The sequence below is a fragment of the Ruditapes philippinarum genome, unplaced genomic scaffold, assembly GCF_026571515.1.
Source record: "Ruditapes philippinarum isolate M1 unplaced genomic scaffold, ASM2657151v2 ctg4786_1_1_1_1, whole genome shotgun sequence".
NCBI lineage: Eukaryota > Metazoa > Mollusca > Bivalvia > Venerida > Veneridae > Ruditapes > Ruditapes philippinarum.
Genome location: NW_026865212.1, coordinates 91,875 through 113,717, shown reverse-complemented (window position 1 = coordinate 113,717; position 21,843 = coordinate 91,875). Strand labels below are relative to the sequence as shown.

At 32.2% G+C, this 21,843-nt stretch overlaps 4 protein-coding genes across 6 annotated transcripts; all 4 read left to right on the top strand.

Annotated features, from left to right (window-relative positions):
- The first annotated feature begins 1,256 nt into the window (after positions 1-1,256).
- LOC132728181 (uncharacterized) lies at positions 1,257-13,376 on the top strand. 2 transcript variants are annotated; one of them, XM_060713813.1, is made up of 3 exons: positions 1,257-1,652; positions 2,096-2,134; positions 13,075-13,376. In XM_060713813.1, the coding sequence occupies exons 1-3, from the start codon at positions 1,397-1,399 to the stop codon at positions 13,344-13,346; spliced, it is 567 nt and encodes a 188-aa protein (XP_060569796.1). In that variant the 5' UTR covers positions 1,257-1,396; the 3' UTR covers positions 13,347-13,376. The 2 variants fall into 2 exon arrangements, with proteins under 2 accessions (XP_060569796.1, XP_060569795.1); XM_060713812.1 differs by lacking the exons at positions 1,257-1,652; positions 2,096-2,134 and adding exons at positions 10,818-11,154; positions 11,674-11,712.
- Positions 5,698-8,113, top strand: LOC132728182 (uncharacterized). The gene is made up of 3 exons (XM_060713814.1): positions 5,698-6,063; positions 6,539-6,577; positions 7,830-8,113. The coding sequence occupies exons 1-3, from the start codon at positions 5,757-5,759 to the stop codon at positions 7,994-7,996; spliced, it is 513 nt and encodes a 170-aa protein (XP_060569797.1). The 5' UTR covers positions 5,698-5,756; the 3' UTR covers positions 7,997-8,113.
- A 568-nt stretch (positions 13,377-13,944) lies between the features above and the next one.
- Positions 13,945-21,287, top strand: LOC132728180 (uncharacterized). 2 transcript variants are annotated; one of them, XM_060713811.1, is made up of 3 exons: positions 13,945-14,441; positions 16,091-16,129; positions 20,973-21,287. In XM_060713811.1, exons 1-3 carry the CDS (start codon positions 14,024-14,026, stop codon positions 21,242-21,244), a joined length of 729 nt encoding a protein of 242 aa, XP_060569794.1. In that variant the 5' UTR covers positions 13,945-14,023; the 3' UTR covers positions 21,245-21,287. The 2 variants fall into 2 exon arrangements, with proteins under 2 accessions (XP_060569794.1, XP_060569793.1); XM_060713810.1 differs by lacking the exon at positions 20,973-21,287 and adding an exon at positions 16,531-16,832.
- On the top strand, positions 18,658-20,583 carry LOC132728185 (uncharacterized). Its single transcript, XM_060713816.1, has 2 exons — positions 18,658-19,118; positions 20,542-20,583. Exon 1 carries the CDS (start codon positions 18,701-18,703, stop codon positions 19,109-19,111), a length of 411 nt encoding a protein of 136 aa, XP_060569799.1. The 5' UTR covers positions 18,658-18,700; the 3' UTR covers positions 19,112-19,118; positions 20,542-20,583.
- Positions 21,288-21,843: the final 556 nt, after the last annotated feature.

Below are 21,843 nucleotides of genomic sequence, written 5' to 3'. Positions count from 1 at the left end.
TTAGTGGTATAAGAGAAGTAGTCCGGACAAACTTTAAAATTAAAAATTATTAAAGGGCCATAACTCTGACAAAAATTATTGAACCGGAAAATGCTGACAATATGCACAACTAGACTTGGTACTGATCATTCCTGTAAAGTTTGGATGAAATTGCACCAGTAGTTTATGAGCAGTAGTCTGGACAAGTTTTGTGACGGACAGACGGACAGACAGACATACGGACAGACGGACAGACAGACGACGGAGAAGTGATCCCTATATGTCGCCACTACTCCAGTTGTGTCGTTTGAAAATGACATAAATGTCTATAAGAAGCACTTAGTCTATGAAAAATAGATAAGACCGCATGACCGCAGAGTTTATCGTCATTTCGGTGCTTTCACCTGTTATCAAACATTGTGTGTCCTAGTTTATTTGTCTTTATAAAGGTGATTTGTCTTCTATATGTTTGAAATGTAAGACGATGAATGAATAGAGAATACCATGCTAGTGTCTAATGGAGTAAGACAAAAAGAGGCCTTGCCAAGTCTAAATTTTTTTTTATATCAGACACTTGTTTGTATTCATTTATCATATGTTTAATTTTAATAAGCGTTTCTTTCTTTAGATTTCAAATTCATGAAAACAAAAACCTGTCAAGAACCTCTCAACTTCATGCCGCGTGCAGTAATGTGCCATATCTCTAAGAAATATCTCTAAGAAAGAGTCCAAAATGTTTTAAGTAAAATGTAATCTTGAGACAATTATATTAAAAAGAAATCTATTCGATTCAAAGTTTGTCAGTTAAATACTTTCAAACTAGATAAAAGGGTAAAAATATTCCGATCTCTTCATTTTATTTCACTATGTTTCGATGAGGTGTCTGATAACGCTGAGAGTGACTGATAAAAGACACGCACTTTATCAAAGTTATGGCATGAAAAAATACTAATGCATTAGTTTTGTACAACAGTAATGATCAGTCTTTAATAAGACGTCAACATAAACTAATTTTACATGAAAAGCAGGATTTGCTAATTTTGAATTACAACAGATGATTTCATGCAGTCTATGCTGCAATGTTTATGCCTGCTGTGAGCGTTGGAGAATGGGCACTCTAGAAGCAGGCTCATCTAACGTCATTGGTAGATATTGTCATCCTATCGACTCCTATCATCACGACATATAGCACAAAACAGACTCTCTTATCGTCATAACTTGACTTGTATAACCTCTGAAGTTCTACCAATAAACACACATGTTCTAGATGTTTTAAATTCTTAAACATTTATAAAGAAAGGTTACCGTCTTTATAAAAGGTGATTTAATATAATGTCAAATTTTATCTAGATAAGAACAGTTAAACTAAAATATTACGAAGTTCACAAACATATGTTAAGTTATAGGTCAGTGCACAATGGAATCTTTACTAATTCAGTTGCTTTTGGCAATTTTATTGCATGAATCTTGCAGCCTAGAAAGCAAACGTCTTCTTCTTCACGATCCAGAATCTATTGCCGATGCCTTATATAAACTGGGAACAAAGATTGAAGAGCTGAATACAACTATAGCTCAAATGATGGTTTCTCACTCACAGGATGTTGCTCATTTGAATGCCACACATTCTCGTGATGTTGCTCAACTGAAAGCAGAACACGCAAAAGAAGTAGCAGGTAAAATTCGTTTAAGTTGAACAGGTTTATAAATGCACGCTTTGATTTAAACTTTATCCATATAAACAGAAAAAGGTTCCATTAGTTATATACCGGTATATTAACTGGATTATGGTACCATTTAAATGTTTTTACAAGACTAGCCTGAAAAAACAACAGTTAAAACCAAGTGCACAGTTTTTTGCGTCAGTATATGTCCAGGAGTTCTCTTGGCGTGATATTTCATTGCCTCCAGCTGATACCTTTAGAATACTTATAATTTCCTCTCTATTTGGGATTGAGTTGTAAGGTTAGAAAATGTGTGAACCTAGCTTTAGGCGCAATAAATAAAAGGTGTTCAATAAGGGAATCTCACTTGAGCTTAACCACAATTTTGCATTTAGAATTCAACAATGTTTATTATACTTTGACCCTATAGATCTTGTTATGTTTTTTTCTTTCAGATCTTAAAGCTGGTTTAAATGCTGAGAAACTTGAAAGATGTAAGTATGATAATTACTAAATGTAAGTGTAAATTCTTTTGAAACATATACCCACTGGTTATCTTTAAGTCTATTTTTTACGAAACCAATTACGGGAATACATGGTGAGTTAAATGGTGAACCAATTTATAAGCGGAAGCTGCAGATAAGGTTTTAATAAATCTGTAGTCACGGGAAAGAATACTTGGATCATCGCTTAATTTTTCTTTGTCATTGATAACATCCAACTGTCCAATTTTAATCAAAGAACGCAGCAGATCTGTGTGTGCTTGATCATTCTCAACAGTATTCGCTTCATGGGCGTCCGTAGGCGAGAGGTTAAGGTCGTTGACTTCAAACCGCTGTAGTTTTGAGTCGCGATAGCGTCTTCGGATTCTTTGATATGAGAAAGCTATCCAGCTAGCTTACGGAACGTCAGTGGTTCTACTCAGATGCCTGTTTGGTCTGTAAAATGTATAGAGGGACATCTGAGGTATTCGTTCACCAATAAAGCTGAAAAGCCGCCAAATGGTCTTATTTTGAAGATAAAAACATAATGACCCAGAATTCGTTAAGAAAATAAGATGTGATCGAACAATGTTAAGAGAAATCAAAGCCTAAAATTACGAAATTATTTAGAATTATTAAGATATTGAATTCTATCGTGAAACGCCAATAAGTGTGCTTCATCTGGTTAATGATAATACTATGCTAATGTTTGGGTAAAAAAGTTTTATCGCAGAAATTTATTGAAATCTAGTCAATCCTTCTTGAATATGTCTATTTTGAAAAAGTAAATATATATATTATGATTGGAAGGCTTCGTTTCCTATTGCTTGTCAAATTAGCTTGGTTTTTTTTGTGTATAAAAACTGCCAGTATATTAATGACACTACAGGCCTCAATAGACGATAGTATTTTGAAGTATAACACCAATTAAAACTAAGATGGACAAGCAAATATTTATGTGTGAAGCTACTATTTCTTGAATTCGTAAACCTTAAGTCTAGATGTAAGAGATAGGACATGTTCTATTTTGAAAATCTTGTCGTGCAAATTTCTACAGACCTCCCACAATGACAAGTTACAGATTATTAAATTATCTCTTGATAATGGGTGTAATGAATGAAATTCCAGAACAATAAGGGCTAAAAGGTAAACATAGTAGAAAGATGGGGTGAAAATGATGTTGAAAAACTCTTCAGGAGACCCTAAGCTGTGGTATGTTTGAATCCCATTGTTCCGAAAATGATTATGTCACGGTATTTAACTGTTCTCTAATCAGGGGAGGTAGTTTGTAGGCGGCCGGATAGCTCAATCAGAAGAACCGCAGTACGGTATTCCGAGGATCCCAGACTTGAGTCTCGGTCAGGCTGTACATTAAAAAAAATTAACAATTAAAGAAAATGGAGGTGTTTCAATCATCACTCATGGAGAAAAAATAGTGAGTAAAGTATGTAAAGGATCAATTGGGAGGGAACTTTTATTAGGGAAACCTGAGATGATTCCCTGATAATGCAGAATTACGGTTTGAATGCAAGTATTGTATTACTTTGAAAATTGTACATCTTATCTCTAATTAGTGTTGTATAACTAAATCCTACCGTCTGTTGAGGCCATACGCAATCATACTTTGATTTCATATAGTTTGTAGTGTTTAAAACTCAACTCAACTCAAATAAGTTTATTGCATTAAACATACAATATATGTTTATAGCACATACAACATAACTATAGGCAGAAGACATGGATTTTTCAAGGAGCACAAAAATACAATTTAAAACATATGAATTCATAATTATGACGTGTTTGAGGTTCTGTAAAACTATTTTCTAATCAAATTTGCATAATATAAATATTTAGAAAGATCTCTTACAATTATTTTAGATTCAGAAAATAATAAATTAGTAAATTTCTGCAATTTCTGATATTTTTGCGAAGGTCAGCATATTGTGAGCATGTAAACAAAAAGTGAAATTCGTTTTCAATTTGTCTCGAAGAACAATTATTGCATATTCTTTCCAATCTAGGTACGTTTGTATATCTTCCCTTTTCAATAAACAAGTCGTGAGATGATGTGCGAAATTTTGTAAGCGCAACTCGAAATCTTTTGTCGTTAATATAATTAAGATAACTTTCACATTCAAATTTATATTTTATAGAACTGTATGTATCTAGACGACTAGAATTATTGATAGAACAATACCAACTTTGATAATAAATATATAATATGCGTCGTTCAATAATATTATAGTCAATTAACATGCTATATTGGTTTTGCCAAATATACAAAAGTCCGCATTTATCAAGTATAATTTTAATTTGATAAGCCCAATTACTTTTATTATATGTCTTATTTCCTTCGACATCGACTTTAAGCATGTTAAAACATATCATATTTTCTAGATATTTTTCACCTTTCAAAAGAGACTGTAAAGTAATTATCAGTTTTGTTTCAAATATCAATTTTAAGCATAATATATATTAAAATAGCTAAATATGATGTTATGTTGGCACATGGCTTACTAAAACCGAGTCATCGATTTTCAACTTTCATTTCTATCGATCCCAACTTTAAATAAACAAACTTTTTTGATAAAGCACATTAAACGTGTTTATTATATACTTATAAATGAAATATTGAGAAATATTGATGAAATAAAATGCGTATTTTCATTTTCCGTATTTTCACTGTAAAAATTTATTTTTCACTGCAGTGAAACATATTTTCCGTATTTTCACTGGTGTCTTGCCGGACTACTTTCTTTTAAATTCTGCCAGTACACAAAATTTAAGGGAAAGTATTTCAAATTTTATCGCAAAAAAGAAAAATATATATAAAATAAACAGAAAATTCAAGTTTTTTCTATAAATACATGATTTATTTTCATCTTGTGGCATGAAAATTACCATATTTCACTCGTGGCTACCGCCACTCATGAAATATTTATTTTCATACCACTCAATGAAAATAAATCATGTATTTATAGAAAAAACTTGAATATCCTCTATATATTTCTTTAAATATTTCCATATTGATATTAAAGAAATATCATGTTCGTGGTCGAATAGCCCTAAACGTTATTTTACTCATCCATGACTATTGACCAAACTTAATCTGCTTGAAGCCTTGCTCTTTACTACCAAAATGACAGACAAAAACTACGATTACCATAAATACAAACTAAAATAAACAGTCCCTAGTTTAAATACTTGTCTCTTAAAACAAAGACAACACAGATATATTGATCGGCATAAAATTGATTTTAACAGGTCGGACAGGATCGATAGGTTTCCACCACGAAAAATGCGCCCAGCAACAATGTTCAGAGAGTCAAGTCATACACTTCAATCCTCCGTTCACAAAGGTTCCTGTAGTTACATTCGCATTTGCGATGATGGATGTGCATGCAGGTCATAATATTCGGATTACGTCAAGGGTATCAGCTGTAACAACGTCTTCTGCTATGTTAACAGTCAATACATTGGCTGATGAAGAGTGGTTTACTACAAGTACCTTTAACAAAATTGGAACAAACTATTTAAATACCACGTCTTATCTAAATATTCGTAATCATATTTTGCGCACCAAAGCAACGAAAGAAACATTTACTAACGGATCGTAGTACTGCCACGTTACACAATGAAGTTTTTATGCATTCAGCTTCTTTTAGTAATTGTATCGAGCGAAGTCATCAGCGAGAATAAACGTCTTCTACTTCATGATCCGGTATCCATTGCAGAAGCCATATTTCAACTTCGAACTGAGATTGGGGATTTAAATTCAACTATTGCTGACATGAAAGCCAAACATGCTCAGGAGATCGGTCAGTTGGATGCTATATATTCCCAAGAAGTTGCCAACTTGAACGCTACACAGTCTCGGGACGTTGCTCAATTAAATGCCACATTTGCTCAGTTAAAGGGTGAACATGCAAAAGAAGTAGCAGGTAGTGTATATATTTGTAATTGGATAACATTTATCTCTTGATTTAATCAAAATATATAATAAATACAACTTTCATTGTGCACAGGTTCCAAGTGTGTTATAAAAAATAATCTTTGATGTATATTATGTATGGCAATATTGCAATTTGAAGATGCAATTCATACTTATTCTTTATTGTATATTGTTTGTCTTTTTTATTTATTTAGTAAGGATTTCTGGCATCCGTGACCGAGTGATTAAGGTCGTAGACTTAAAACCACTTGCCATCACTACTGTGGGTTCGGACCACACCGGGGACTTTGGATTATTTCATGTTATGAAGCTATCCAGCTAGCTCCCGGAACTTCGGTGGTTCTACCTAAGTGCCCTGATGTCTTCAATATGTGTTGGTGCGGCGTAAAACCCAACCAATGAAATAAAAATTAGTTACCTTAATATCTTGAACTTAGAAAAAGTCATGTTATTGTATTTTTCAGATCTTCGAGCTGGATTGAATGCTGAAAAACTTCAAAGATGTGAGTACGATTGCTGGTCCGGTATTTTAAAAATTAACTATTGGTAAATTATTTAACATAACCACTATTTATCTCCGTTCCTGGACGGAAATGTATACAGTTAACAAGAATTGATATTTCCACCCGTATAACGCCAGCCCAAAGCATATCAGAATAGAGATAGCAAACACTATAACAAAATGGACGACAAAAGACCTCCAACTGGGCACGTTAAGGATCCATCATGTTATTTGACGGGTTATCTTTATATAGATTTTTGCTTGTTTTCATTCACTGTTACGTATCATACGTTTCCTTTATTACAATTTTAGACTCTAGTTCTGCCTGAATGAAAGCGTTACTATGCCATTAAGGTACAGATGCACAATGTGCAGTGTTATTGGTTATAGTTAAGGCTTCAAATGATCTTATTTGTGAATTCACAAACATGCAACGTTCTTAAAGTGGCAAACAGTAATTATGATCTGTTATGATTATTTAAATCATGGAAAAAGAGAAATCTTTTGTTCATGCATATATGAATTTATAAGGAGTTCTAGTTGTTTTTTTGGGGGGATGTGTTTCATTGAATGCCGCCCTTCCTTGGTGATATTGTAATCTTATTTTTTTGGCCTCAATTTGGTACGTTAGTACGTAAGAATTAATGACGGTACAGGGACAACCTTATCGTGATTAATGGAATATGGATACTAGATTTTTGTCAAAATGGTCGCATATGTTAAATGCTGTTCTTATTTCTTGTTTTAGCAAAGTCACTGCTTGGGCAAAACTATAATTGGTTCGCCATCAACACGTCTTTAATACATATTACACATTTATTTAATCGCCGGATAATTGCAGCAAATAAATTATCCATTATTTTAGTGTTTTAGAGAGATTTAAATATCCGTTTGATGTATGTGCCAAAGCCACCAAAAAGCCTGGACTTCAAGTATTTGTCAAATAAAAACATCGAGAGAAAATCCAATCCCGTGGATTTCTTGCTTTTAATGACGGGCCAAATATGTTTGATGAGAATATTGCCAATGATCTTTACTAATTATGAATTTTAAAGCACACAACAATACACCACATCTAGTTATAGATCAAACTTATAACATTACTTTTACACAATTTATACATGAATAATATGTGGTACATTTTAAACAGCTATATAATGTAGCTTATGGAATCGGAGTTGGAAAATAAACGATAGAAGGCTTCAAGTATTTGTTTAATAAAACATAAATAAGTGCTTACATTTTTATTTCAGGTCGAACAGGGTCAGTTGATTTTGGTCATGAATTATGTGCAACTCATAATTGTACGGAAAGTCGGATTATTCATTTTTCTCCTTCATTTTCAAAGGTTCCTGTGATAGCAATTGCTTTTTCTAGGATTGACGTAAACAAAAATCTTAACACTCGGATATACTCATAGGTTTCATCTGTGACAACGTCTTCTGCTAATTTAACAGTCGGAACATGGCTCGACTCTGAAAATTACCAATCAACACTAAATTGGATTGCATGTCCAAATATGTGAGGTCTATATAAATAAAACTATCTCATTGCTAGTTTTCTTTCTTACATAAAATACTAATTGAATTTATCAATTGGTTGGATAGAGAATTGGAAACCCCTGTCAATTTTTCTTATGAACAACAAAATCCCCATTTCTTGGTAAACAATCTTACTCCTTATAAAAACATGAACCAGAGTTCCAGTGAGAATGCGTTTATTCTTCAAATCGACGTTACATAATATATACGTAATAAGGAAACGATTCTCTGTACAAAAGGGAATGACATTTAACACAAAAAACAATTTATCAAAACATACAAGCCTAAAACTTTCAAAGTCATTGTTCAATACATTTAGTATTTACCTCTCCAATACATTTGAACATATTTTACTTAAATAATTACTGTTGAATATCTCATTTAAAATATTTTTAATAACATATTTTTTTTTAGATTAGAGTTTTCCGCAAATAAACTAAACATACTATCTATTGCGTTGTCTTCAATAAAAGTGATTGTGATGTTTTTATGAACGTAACGTAGAATGATGAAGTATTTTTTCAACCAACATAAACTCTTATATATTCAGATTTATAGATATTCATACAGGACGAGGAAAAATGGTCTTGTCCCATTAGTGTACAAGAAAAGCATTGATGCAAAGGATCAAAGGGCATCCAAGCAAGAAATGCAGCAAGTGACGATGAACTAGTAAACATCTGATGAACAGATATTCTTATAAACTTTTCAATGGGTAATTAGGTTTTACCAGAATTGTTTATCATTTATGAAGGGGCAGACAAAAGACATGGTTCATCATGAACTTTGGGAGGCATGCTAGCTCTAGATAAGAATATTGAATTTTTTTCCACAGGAACTTGAAAACCTGGTTATACATAATGTCAGATTGACCCAACTTAACATCAATCTGATTCTACATAATGTCAGATTGACCCAACTTAACATCAATCTGATTCTACATAATGTCTATTTGACCTAACATAATGCCAATCTGATTCGACGTAATGCCAGATTGCCCAATATAACACAAATCTGATTCTATATAATGTCTAATTCACCCAACATAACGCCATTCTAGTCTACATAATGCGGAGTCCGATTTCTGCAGATTTGACCCGACATTAAGTGAATTTGACTCAACAAAACTCTAACCCACTAACATGATTATTTATAATGTCAGATTGACCCAACATAATGCCTTTTAACTCTGCATTATGCGCTATGCAACTGCTTAGTATTGTTGGTGGGACATTATTTCTACTAACGATACACAGTTGCAAAACAAGATTCTTTATGCACCGACACATCTCCAGTATAAAAGAAATTTTATCAACAGCATAAATTTGGTTGATTACAGGAACTTAGGCCCAAAAGTCTAAAAACATATAATTCTAATTTCTTACATAGACTTGATGGTACACATAAAAAGATATGCAAAATGTAATTAGGAAATATACCTAGAAATAAACGGAAAGCGTATTTTGAGGGCTATATCCTGAAAAAGATATAAATATATACTCCTGGTTTAGACGCGTTGTATATATATATAGTGTATTATATAAGTTCTACTTCTTAAAATACACATAGGGTATAATCTAAAACTTTTCACTTAAGGTACAGGTCAAGATATACATTAAATGAAATATTAATATCCGGAAATTATTTCTTGTCCCATCATGCAAAAAAAACCCAGTGGAGTCCTTTCAAAATGACATAAATGTCTATAAGAAGCACTATGAAAATTAGATAAGACCGCATGGCCGCAGAGTTTAGCGTCATTTCGGTGCTTTCAACTGTTATCAAACGATGTGTGTCCTATTTTATTTGTCTTTATAAAGGTGGATTGTCTTCTATCTTCTATATGTTTGAAATGTAAGACGATGAATGAATAGAGAATACCATGCTAACAAACTTCATCAGGCAAGGGTAAGAAAAAATGAAGGGCGCTTACCTGCCAAGTCTGATAATTTTTATATCAGACACTTGTTTGTATTCTATTCATCATATGTTTAATTTTAATAAGCGTTTCTTTCTTTAAATTTCAAATTCATGAAAACAAAACCTGTCAAGAACCTCTCGACTTCATGCCGCGTGCAGTAATGTGCCATATCTCTAAGAAATATCTCTAAGAAAGAGTCCCAAATGTTTTAAGTAAAATGTAATCTTGAGACAATTATATTAAAAAGAAATCTATTCGAATCAAAGTTTGTCAGTTAAATACTTTCAAACTAGATAAAAAGGGTAAAAATATTCCGATCTCTTCATTTCATTTTACTATGTTTCGATGAGGTAAAGACACGCACTTTATCAAAGTTATGGCATGAAAAATACTAATGCATTAGTTTTGTACAACAGTAATGATCAGTCTTTAATAACACGTCAACATAAACTAATTTTACATGAAAAGCAGGATTTGCTAATTTTGAATTACAACAGATGATTTCATGCAGTCTATGCTGTAATGTTTATGCCTGCTGTTAGCGTTGGAGAATGGGCACTCTAGAAGCAGGCTCTTCTAACGTCATTGGTAGATATTGTCATCCTATCGACTCCTATTATCAGGACATATAGCACAAAACAGACTCTCTTATCGTCATAACTTGACTTGTATAACCTCTGAAGTTCTACCAATAAACACACATGTTCTAGATGTTTTAAATTCTTAAACATTTATAAAGAAAGGTTACCGTCTTTATAAAAGGTGATTTAATATAATGTCAAATTTTATCTAGATAAGAACAATTAAACTAAAATATTACGAAGTTCACAAACATATGTTAAGTTATAGGTCAGTGCACTATGGAATCTTTACTTATTCAGTTCCTTTTGGCAATTTTATTGCATGAATCTTGCAGCCTAGAAAGCAAACGTCTACTTCTCCACGATCCAGAATCTATTGCTAATGCCTTACATCAACTGGGAACAAAGATTGAAGAGCTGAATACAACTATTGCTCAAATGATGGTTTCTCACTCCCAGGATGTTGCTCATTTGAATGCCACACATTCTCGTGATGTTGCTCAACTGAAAGCGGAACACGCAAAAGAAGTAGCAGGTAAAACTCATTTAGTAAGGGGGACAGGTTTATGAATGCACGATTTGGTTTAAATTGTATCCACATAAACATGAAAAAAATGTTCCTTTAGTTATATACCGGCATATTAACTGGAATCGTGAAAAAAAAAACAAATAGCGGCGTTTATTTTTTATTATGACACAATACACTGCATCATGTTGGCGGATGAATATCTAGATTATGGTGCCATTTAAATGTTTTTACAAGACTAGCCTGAAAAAACAACAGTTAAACCCAAGTGCACAGTTTTTTTTTCGTCAATATATGTCCAGGAGTTCTGATACCTTTAGAATACTTATAATTTCCTCTCTATTTGGGATTGAGTTGTAAGGTTAGAAAATGTGTGAACCTATAGCTTTAGACGCAACAAATAAAAGGTCTTCAAACACATCTTTACAGGGAATCTCACTTGAGCTTAACCACAATTTTGCATTTAGTATTCAACAATGTTAATATACTTTGACCCTATAGATCTTGTTATGTTTTTTTTTCTTTCAGATCTTAAAGCTGGTCTAAATGCTGAGAAACTTGAAAGATGTAAGTATGATGATTACTACGTTTGTGTAAATTCTTTTGAAACATATACCCACTGGTTATCTTTAAGTTTATTTTTTACGAAACCAATTACGGGAATACATGGCGAGTTAAATGGTGAACCAATTTATAAGCGGAAGCTGCAGATAAGGTTTTAATAAATCTGTAGTCACGGGAAAGAATACTTGGATCATCGCTTAATTTTTCTTTGTCATGGATAACATCCAACTGTCCAATTTTAATCAAAGAACGCAGCAGATCTGTGTGTGCTTGATCATTCTCAACAGTATTGGCTTCATGGGCGTCCGTAGGCGAGTGGTTAAGGTCGTTGACTTCAAACCGCTGTAGTTTTGAGTCGCACTAGCGTCTTCGGATTCTTTGATGTAAGAAAGCTATCCAGCTAGCTTATGGAATGTCAGTGGTTCTACTCAGATGGCTGTTTGTGCCTGTAAAATGTATAGAGGGACACCTGAGGTAGACATATTCAAGAAGATTGACTTGATTTCAATAAATTTCTGCGATAGAACCTTTTTACCCAAACATTAACATAGTTTATCATTAACCAGATGACGCACAATTATTGGCGCTTCAAGATAGAATTCAATATGTTAATAATCCTAAATAATTTCGTAACTATAGGCTTAGATTTCTCTAAACATTGCTCTATCACATCATATTTTCTTAACGGATTCTGGGTCATTATTTGAAGTGAATGTATTTATTTTGATTGGGCAGCTTTATTTTCTATTGCTTGTCAAATTAGCTTGTTTTTTTTGTATAAAAACTGCCATTATTTTAATGACACTACGCAATCATACTGTGATTACCTATAATGTGTAGAGTTTAAAACATAACCTTTTTTCTCTGAGTGTATTCAAAAGATGTTTTTTTTTACATTTCAAAAGAGAATGTAAAGTAATTATCAGTTTTATTTCAAATATCAAATTTAATCATAATATATATTTAAACAGCTAAACATGATGTTATGTTGGCACATGACTTACTACAACCGAGTCATCGATTTTCAACTTTCATTTCTATCGATCTCAACTTTCAAATTTTTTTTATTTTGATAAAGCACATAAAACGTGTATATTTCTTTAAATGTTTGCATATTGATATGAAGCCATGTGATTAAAGAAATATCATGTTTGTGGTCATAAATCCTAAACGTTATTTTACTCATCCATGACTATTGACCAAACTTAATCTGCTTGAAGCCTTGCACTTTGCTATCAAAAAGACAGATTAAAACTACGATTACCATAAATAAAAACTGAAATAAACACCCTGGTTTAAATACTTGTCTCTTTAAACAAAGACAACACAAATATATTGATTGACATAAAATTGATTTTTTGACAGGTCGGACAGGATCGATAGGTTTCCACCACGAAGAATGCGCCCAGCAACACTGTTCAGAGAGTCAAGTTATCGACTTTTCTCCCCCGTTTACAAAGGTTCCTGTAGTCTCATTCGCTTTTTCAGCTATGGATGTCAATAAGGATAGAAATTTTCGGATTGGGTCCATCGTCAAAGCTGTAACAACGTCTTCTGCTACGTTAACAGTCAATACATGGGCTGATTCAGTTGTCTACGGATCAAGCCTTAACTGGATTGCATGTCCAAATATGTAAATTTATGAAATATATAAATGTGCAAATAAATGTGTCTTGTTTTATATTGTTCGAATATCTAATGGCCTGTAAGACTTGGTATTTTTTATATTTTATAAATATTTTATAAAAAATACAAGTATGCATAATATAGTTTAACATTAATATTTTTCTTATAATGCATGCTTATCATCGTGCCTTATTCGTTATTTGCTTGGAGACATGGTGTTTTCACAAAAAGCGAGCGTTTGCAATTAATGTATTTAATAAGAAACAAAACATGCATAAAACATGGATAGAATATGCATTATTGCTAAAATAACACACATAAAGACAATGCTCTAATACAACAACGAGGAAAAACTCTATTGTCCCTTTTTGTATAGTTAAGAATGTAATACAACGTATTTAATGAGTTGTAAGCTAGAATAGACAAAAGGTGTGCCATTTTTATAAAAATTAAAAGGACCCACATATTTCAGTATTTTGATAGAAAAACACTCACGATAGCTTTCATTTTATAAAAATGAGAAATATGTTAATGGCAGAGAAGAGTGGTTTACTACAAGTACCTTTAACGAAATTGGAACAAACTATTAAAATACCACATCTTATCTAAATATTCGTAATCATATTTTGCGCACCAAAGCAACGAAGGAAACATTTACTAACGGAACGTAGTAGTGCCACGTTACACAATGAAGTTTTCATGCATTCAGCTTTTTTTAGTAATTGTATCGAGCGAAGTCATCAGCGAGAATAAACGTCTTCTACTTCATGATCCAGTATCCATTGCAGAAGCCATACATCAACTTCGAACTGAGATTGGGGAGCTTAATACAACTATAGCTCAACTGAAGGCTTCCCATGCGAAAGATATCACTGAAATGAAGGCTAAACATGATCAGGAGGTGGGACAATTAGATGCTTTATATTCTCAAGAAGTTGCCAACTTGAAGGCAACAGAGTCTCAGGACGTTACTCAGTTGAATGCCACACATTATAAGGATGTTGCTCAATTAAATGCCAAACATTTCCAGGATGTTGCTCAGTTGAATGTCACACATTATCAGAATGTTGCCCAACTAAAAGCTGAACACGCAAAAGAAGTAGCAGGTAAAGTTTGTTGTAATATAAGTTCTCATATGTACACTACATCCACATGATTTAAAAAAATAGTTTCTTGTAGTCTTTAATTAAATTGGTCATGCTTTGTGCACATATGTAAATAAGGTTAAAGGGAGACACAAGCAAAATTTTTATTTCTTCGTTTTGAATTTTTCATTTATTAATCTGCAAATTTCCTCAAAATGAGTACACTAGGCAATCACAGGAACAAAACTTTTCAGCTTATAAGGAATAAAATGGTGGTTTCCTAACTTGACCTACGCAGGTAAGGTTAGAGCGTTAAGATTCCACATTACTTTTAACAGAGAAGTCTGGAATCGTTAAAGAAAACGCCAAATGAATGATTTAGGTTTGTGCCAATCATACAATATCCACAATAGCTGTAATTGTAACTACCAGGGTTTGATCCAGTTTTAAAACTACTCGGTGATTCTCTTGGCGGCTCAATTTTGTTCAACATATATAAAAATATTTACGCTTCAAACCGCCAAAAAAGAATTTATACAGAAATTCATGCTGGGACTTTTACAAATTTCATTTTAGTGTGATTTGAGTACATAAGATAATTTTGATTTTTTTGTCATCCCTTTAAAAGTTCTCTTCTGCGACGTATCAATGTGCATGTACTTTTTTAAATGCTACTCCGTTTATTTTGTGCACATTCCCTTTTAGATGAACAAGGTTAATTCAAATAGAAATGCAGTCATAGTTATATTTTTCTGGTTGGTACAAGCCAGGAATTCTAAAGTTGTGACATCAAAGATATTGATAAAAAAAATGAAACACTAATGAACATTTACTTTTAATTACATTGTATGTATATTTATTAAGTTCTCCTACAAATTCTTTTTTATTATGAAATAAATCTATTTTCTTCAATATTTGATCTTGATGGTAGGTACCGGACGATATCAATCAACCGTTTTTTTCTTATGAATAAATAAAACCCGATAGTTGATGTTAAAATTATAGGTGCAGCGAAAGAGATGGCTGTCCGAAATTATTTGCCTAATCATATGCCCGAGATAATACTGATCAACAAACAATAATCCATATTTCCAAGAACTAAATAATGCCAATGAATTCCTTAATATATCAAATACTATAACAAAATAGAATATTTCTCAATTTGATTCAGTATTTCGATGTAACATATTTGATATAGACTCCATCTCGTTAATTATAGACAAATAAGATGCAAATATATATACAGATTTGCCACGCGATAAATTTATAAAATACTGTGGTGATATAATAACACTGTGTATCACAATTATCAGCATTTTCCGATAAGTTAAAAGAAGCACGGGTTTTGAATTTTTTATTTCTATTCTACATACAGTATGTAAAATATATGAACCACACATTATCTCCAAAGTACAAAGTTAGCGTATGGGCGTTGCCTTGTAACAGGAATAATTTTTGATTAATCGTAACATTTACGAAATCCGGATCCATTGTCCGAGAGTTTTTTTTCTTGTTTTTTCTTTGGCAGGGCCTTTTGCTTTAAGTTACAACAAACAAATGTAAAGCAAAAAATCTGTTAAACAGTAAACAGTGAACAACCTTCATTTTATATTTGGTAGAATTCTCTCTATTTCAAAAATGGTATTTATGCTGTGATTGCTATTTTTCAGATCTTAAAGCTGGTTTGAATGCTGAGAAACTTGAAAGATGTAAGTATGATAGTTATTATACTTATGTAAAATCTCTTATTATAAGTCACTGTTCAAATTTGATGTTTCAATTTTATTTTTTTATTTTATATGATACCAATTGTGTGTTAGTTTAATTCAAATCAAACAAAAAAATGAAACTACACTGAGCTGACAGGAACTTTCTGACGCACGGTCTAACGCATGGACGACCGATATAATGCAATCACAAAGCTCACCGTGACCACTATATATATATTTGGACAGGTTGAACTAGGTCAATAAGTTTCCACCATGAGGAATGCGCCAAACAACGATTACAATAATTACAAACTAGTAACATAAACACTCTCTAATCTCTAAAACTAAAGATAACACAAACATACTAGTAAATTGATTGGCATAAAATTGATTTTTGACAGGTCGGACAGGATCGATAGGTTTCCACCACGAAGAATGCGCCCAGCAACAATGTTCAGAGAGTCAAGTTATTCACTTTTCTCCCCCGTTTACAAAGGTTCCAGTAGTCACATTCGCTTTTTCATCTATGGATGTCAATAAGGATAGAAATTTTCGAATTGGGTCAAGCGTATCAGCTGTAACAACGTCTTCTGCAACGTTAACCGTCCATACATGGGCTGATACAGTTATCTACCTATCAAGCCTTAACTGGATTGCATGTCCAAACATGTAAATTTAATAAATATATAAATATGCAAATAAATGTGTCTTGTTTTATTTAGTTCAAATATCAAATGGCCTGTAAGGCTTGGAATTTTTATATTTTATATTAAGGTGTACATTTTGTTTCTTACAATGCATGCTAATCATCATGTATTGTTATTTACTTGAAGTGATTTTTAGCTCGACTAAACGAAGAATATGGAGAGCTGCCCTACTCGCCCCGGCGTCGGCGTCGGCATCTGCGTCCGCGTCCAGATTTCAGATTAAAGTTTAGGTGCAGTAAAATTTTTTCACTATAACTTTGTCATTTCTTAAGGTTTCAACTTCAAACTTCAAATATATTTTCCTTATCATCAAGCACATCTTATGTGACAAGGTTCATAACTCTAGAACCAATATTTTCAGATTCATCTCCCCTTGAACTTAGAATTTTCCTTAAAAAAATACTATTTTTGACTGTTACATCTTTTTTCTTAAGGGATCAACTTCATTCTTCAAATATATGTACCTTATCATCATCCCCATCTTATGTGACAAGGTTCATAATTCTAGCACCAATATCTTGATATTTATCTCCAATTGAACTTAAAATTTTTCTTAAAAAATATTATTTTTTACTGTTACTTATTTATTTCTTAAGGGATCAACTTCATACTTCAAATATATGTACATTATCATTAACCACATGTTATGTGACAAAGTACCAATATTTTCAGATTTATCTCCCCTTGAACTTAGAATTTTCCTTAAAAAATATTATTTTTTACTGTTACTTCTTTATTTCTTAAGGGATCAACTTCATACTTCAAATATATGTACCTTATCATCATCCCCATCTTATGTGGCAAGGTTCACAACTCTAGCACCAATATTTTCAGATTTATCTCCCCTTGAACTTAGAATTTTCCTTAAAAATATTATTTTTTACTGTTACTTATTTATTTCTTAAGGGATCAACTTCATACTTCAAATGTATGTACCTTATCATTAACCACATGTTATGTGACAAGGTTCATAAATCTAGCATCAATATTGCAAGAATTATCTCCCCATAAACTTTTACTAGAAAAATGTTATTTTTATACTATAACATTTTTAGTTTTAAAGGTATCTACCTCGAACTTCACAAACTTATTCCTTATCATCAATTACATTTTATGTGACAATGTTCATAACTCTTGAAGAAATATTTACAGATTTATAACTTCATTACTTTTTAAGGTATCTACTTCAAAGTTCAAATATATATTTCTTACCATTACACACATGTTGTGTGACACGGTTCATAACTCTAGCATGACTATTTCTAGAATTATTCCCCTTGATCTTGGAATTTATGTTAACTATTTTATTTTTTTACTATAACTTAATACATACTTATACATAATTGATTATTTTTCATAGTTTTGTCTTCCTTACTGTGTTCAGTATTTTATTAGTCGAGCTTCGCTATCTCCTGTGACAGCTCTTGTTATATAAAAAAGCGAGCGTAAGAAACATTACAGGCATGAGACATAGATAGAACATGCAATATTGCTAAAATTCAACACATAAACATAATGATCTTATTTAACAACGAGGAAAAACGCTTTTGTCCCTTTTTGTATAGTTAGAATGTATAACAATGTATTTAATGAGTTATAAGCTAGGAAAGATAAAAAGCGAGCCATTTGTAGTAAAATGAAAAGTACCCCACACATTTTAGTGTTTTTGATAATGAACACTCACGATAATTGTCATTTTCTAAAAATGAACAAATATGTGCATAGCAGAGAAGAGTGATTAATTAAAAGTACCTTTACACTATTAAAATGTCACAGCTTATCTAAAAACTCGTAATCGTACTTTGCGCACCAAATCAACGAAGGAAACATTTACCAACGGAACGTAGTGCTGCCACGTTACACAATGAAGTTTTCATGCATTCAGTTCTTTTTAGTAATTGTATCGAGCGAAGTCATCAGCGAGAATAAACGTCTTCTACTTCATGATCCAGTATCCATTGCAGAAGCCATACATCAACTTCGAACTGAGATTGGGGAGCTAAATACAACTATTGCTCAACTGAAGGCTTCCCATGCGAAAGATATCACTCAACTGAAGGCTTCCCAAGCCAAAGATATCGCTCATATGAAGGGTAAACATGATCAGGAGGTGGGTCAATTAGATGCTATATATTCCCAAAAAGTTGCCAACTTGAAGGCTACACAGTCTCAGGACGTTGCTCAGTTGAATGCCACACATTATAAGGATGTTGCTCAGCTGAATGTCACACATTATCAGGATGTTGCTCAATTGAAGGCTGAACATGCAAAATAAGGAGCAGGTAAAATACACGTTTGTTGTAAATTATGTTCTCATAAGTATTTAATTTGATGACACTACATCCACATTATTTCAACATTATTTATTTTAAGTCTTTAATTAAATTGATCAGGCTTTGTGCACATATGTTAATAAGGTTAACGGTTCTCTTCTGCGACGTATGTCATGCACATGTACTTTTTTTTAAATGTTACACTACAGTTCAGTAGTTAACGATACCCGTTTATTTCGTGCAAATTGCGTTTTAGATGACCAAGGTTAATCCAAATAGAAATGCAGTCATAGTTATATTTTTCTGGTCGGTAAGCTAGAGATTCTAAAGTTGTGACACAAAAAAATATACAAAAAATGAAACACTAATGAGCACTTTAACTTTTAATTATATTGTATTTTTTTACATATAATGTACTTTTTTTGCTAAAAATGATGTATTAACATATGATTTATTAAGTTCTCCAGCATTTTCATTATTTATTATGAAATAAATTTATTTTCTTCAATAATTGTTCTTCTTATGAATAAATAAAACCCATCGTTGATGTTAAAATTATGTGCAGAGATTGCTTTCCAAAATTATTTGCTTAATCGCATACCTGAGACAATACTGACCAACAAACAATAATCCATATTTCCAAGAACAAAATAATACATATAAAAGCCTGACATTTTTTCTGAAACCAAAGTAAAATCATCCTTATTTACAAGCAAATGTCAATAGTACCAAGACAACTGAATAGGACAAATCAATTCCAGGGCTTTACTTGAATTCTAAACTATAATCCATACACCACATTCAATATTTTCGTACTACAGAATAATATTCCATATATATTTTGAATCAAGTATCTCACTCAGCTCTCCAAATATAGATATAAACGCTTTGTAATGGATATTCATTTAGAATTTTAAATCATCTATATTTATTTTTGAGTACTAGTATCTGTCTTAAAATGGGGGAAAATACTTCGATATATGTGTCTTGACATGTAGGTTTGTATTATCTATGCTCAAAATAGACGTGGTTGCTCTTTTAAAAAACTTATCTGGCTCTGAAAAAAGGTAGTAAATATTTTTAAGATGACCGGACCAGAGTTTCTGCAGAAACTTTTTTAATGAAATAAGTCCTTATGTCTGTGCCTACAAACAATAGAAATCTATCAATAAATCATCTAATAGAATTTGGTGAATTGGGTATAAAAGTAACACAAATGTGTATGGGCGTTGGCTTGTAACATGTTTAATTTTGATAAAACGTAGTATTGCCCATTGACAAAATTCTTTTTACAGGGTCTTTCGCTTAAAGTAACAACAAACAAATTCAAAGGGAAAAATCTTTAAAACAGGGAACAACCTTCATTTAACATTAGGTAATGCAATAATTGTAATCATGCTATGACTCTTAGTCATGTTTTTCTTTCTTTCAGATCTTAAAGCTGGTTTGAATGCTGAGAAACTTGAAAGATGTAAGTTTGATAGTTATTATTTTTAAAAAGAATCTATAATAATACAGTTACTGTTCATATTTGATATTTTAATTCTGTTACACTAAATACGAAATTGAAAGTGGACATTTTGGTAAAAAATAACAAATACAAGACCATATTCTGACTAATTTGAATTTTCTAAATGCTCGATCAAAACCATATTAAGCGACATTTGAACAGTTTCTGAACTTTAAGGTTTTAAGTGCTATTATACAGATTATATTAATGTCTTTCGATGAAATACAAATTTGAGTGTTAGTTTGGTTCAAATCAAACAAGAAATGAAACCACTAGTGAGCTGTCACGAAATTGCTTACGCACGAACGACGGACAGCTTGCGATAATGATTACCTTGTTTATATTTTTGGCAGGTCGAACTGGGTCAATAACTTTATACCCAATGGAATGCGCCATACAAAAATGTTCAGAAAACCGAGTTATTCACTTTACTCCCCCGTTCACAAAGGTCCCTGTTGTAACACTTGCATTTGCGATGATGGATGTGAATCCGGATCATAATGTGAGAATTGCGTCAAACGTATCAGCTGTAACAACTTCTTCCGCCACGCTGTCAGTAAAGACATGGGCTGATTCTATTATTTACGGATCATCCCTAAATTGGATTGCATGCCCTCATATGTAAATATGTGAAATGAATATAAAGAATTATTAATAAAATTACCGTATACTTTGTTTTCAAAAACTCCATTAACACAAATGAATAGGATAAAGCACATTTATGTCGGAAAAGTTAATATTATTTTCTTGCAAAACTTTAAGTTTGCACTCGAAAAACCAGTTAACTTAAGCGTGAAGTGGTTCCGAAAAAGCTTCTTGATGGTATTTTGTGGCCCATTCCTCACAATTAATTGTCATGTTAAATATTTTGCTGTGTTTAGTTAATATAATGGCTACATAATTCATGCTTGTTGGAAATAAATTAAACAAATATATATATAGTGATACATATGTTTTATAGAAATGATAGTTAAAATATTTTTCATAGAACGCTAAAACAAAGCTTACGAAAGGAAAGGTTACTTAATACAAGTTTTTATTTATTTATGTTTTTGAATTGACATACATAAATGAGATATCCAGCTATATTTTAACGCGTATAGATTTCGTTTTTGTTGGACAAGGAAAAACGACGACATTAGAACACGATTTATTGCCTTCAAAATTTTCCTCTTTCAATGACATTGACCCCTGTCATAACAAATGCCAGGTTTTGTTAGAAAT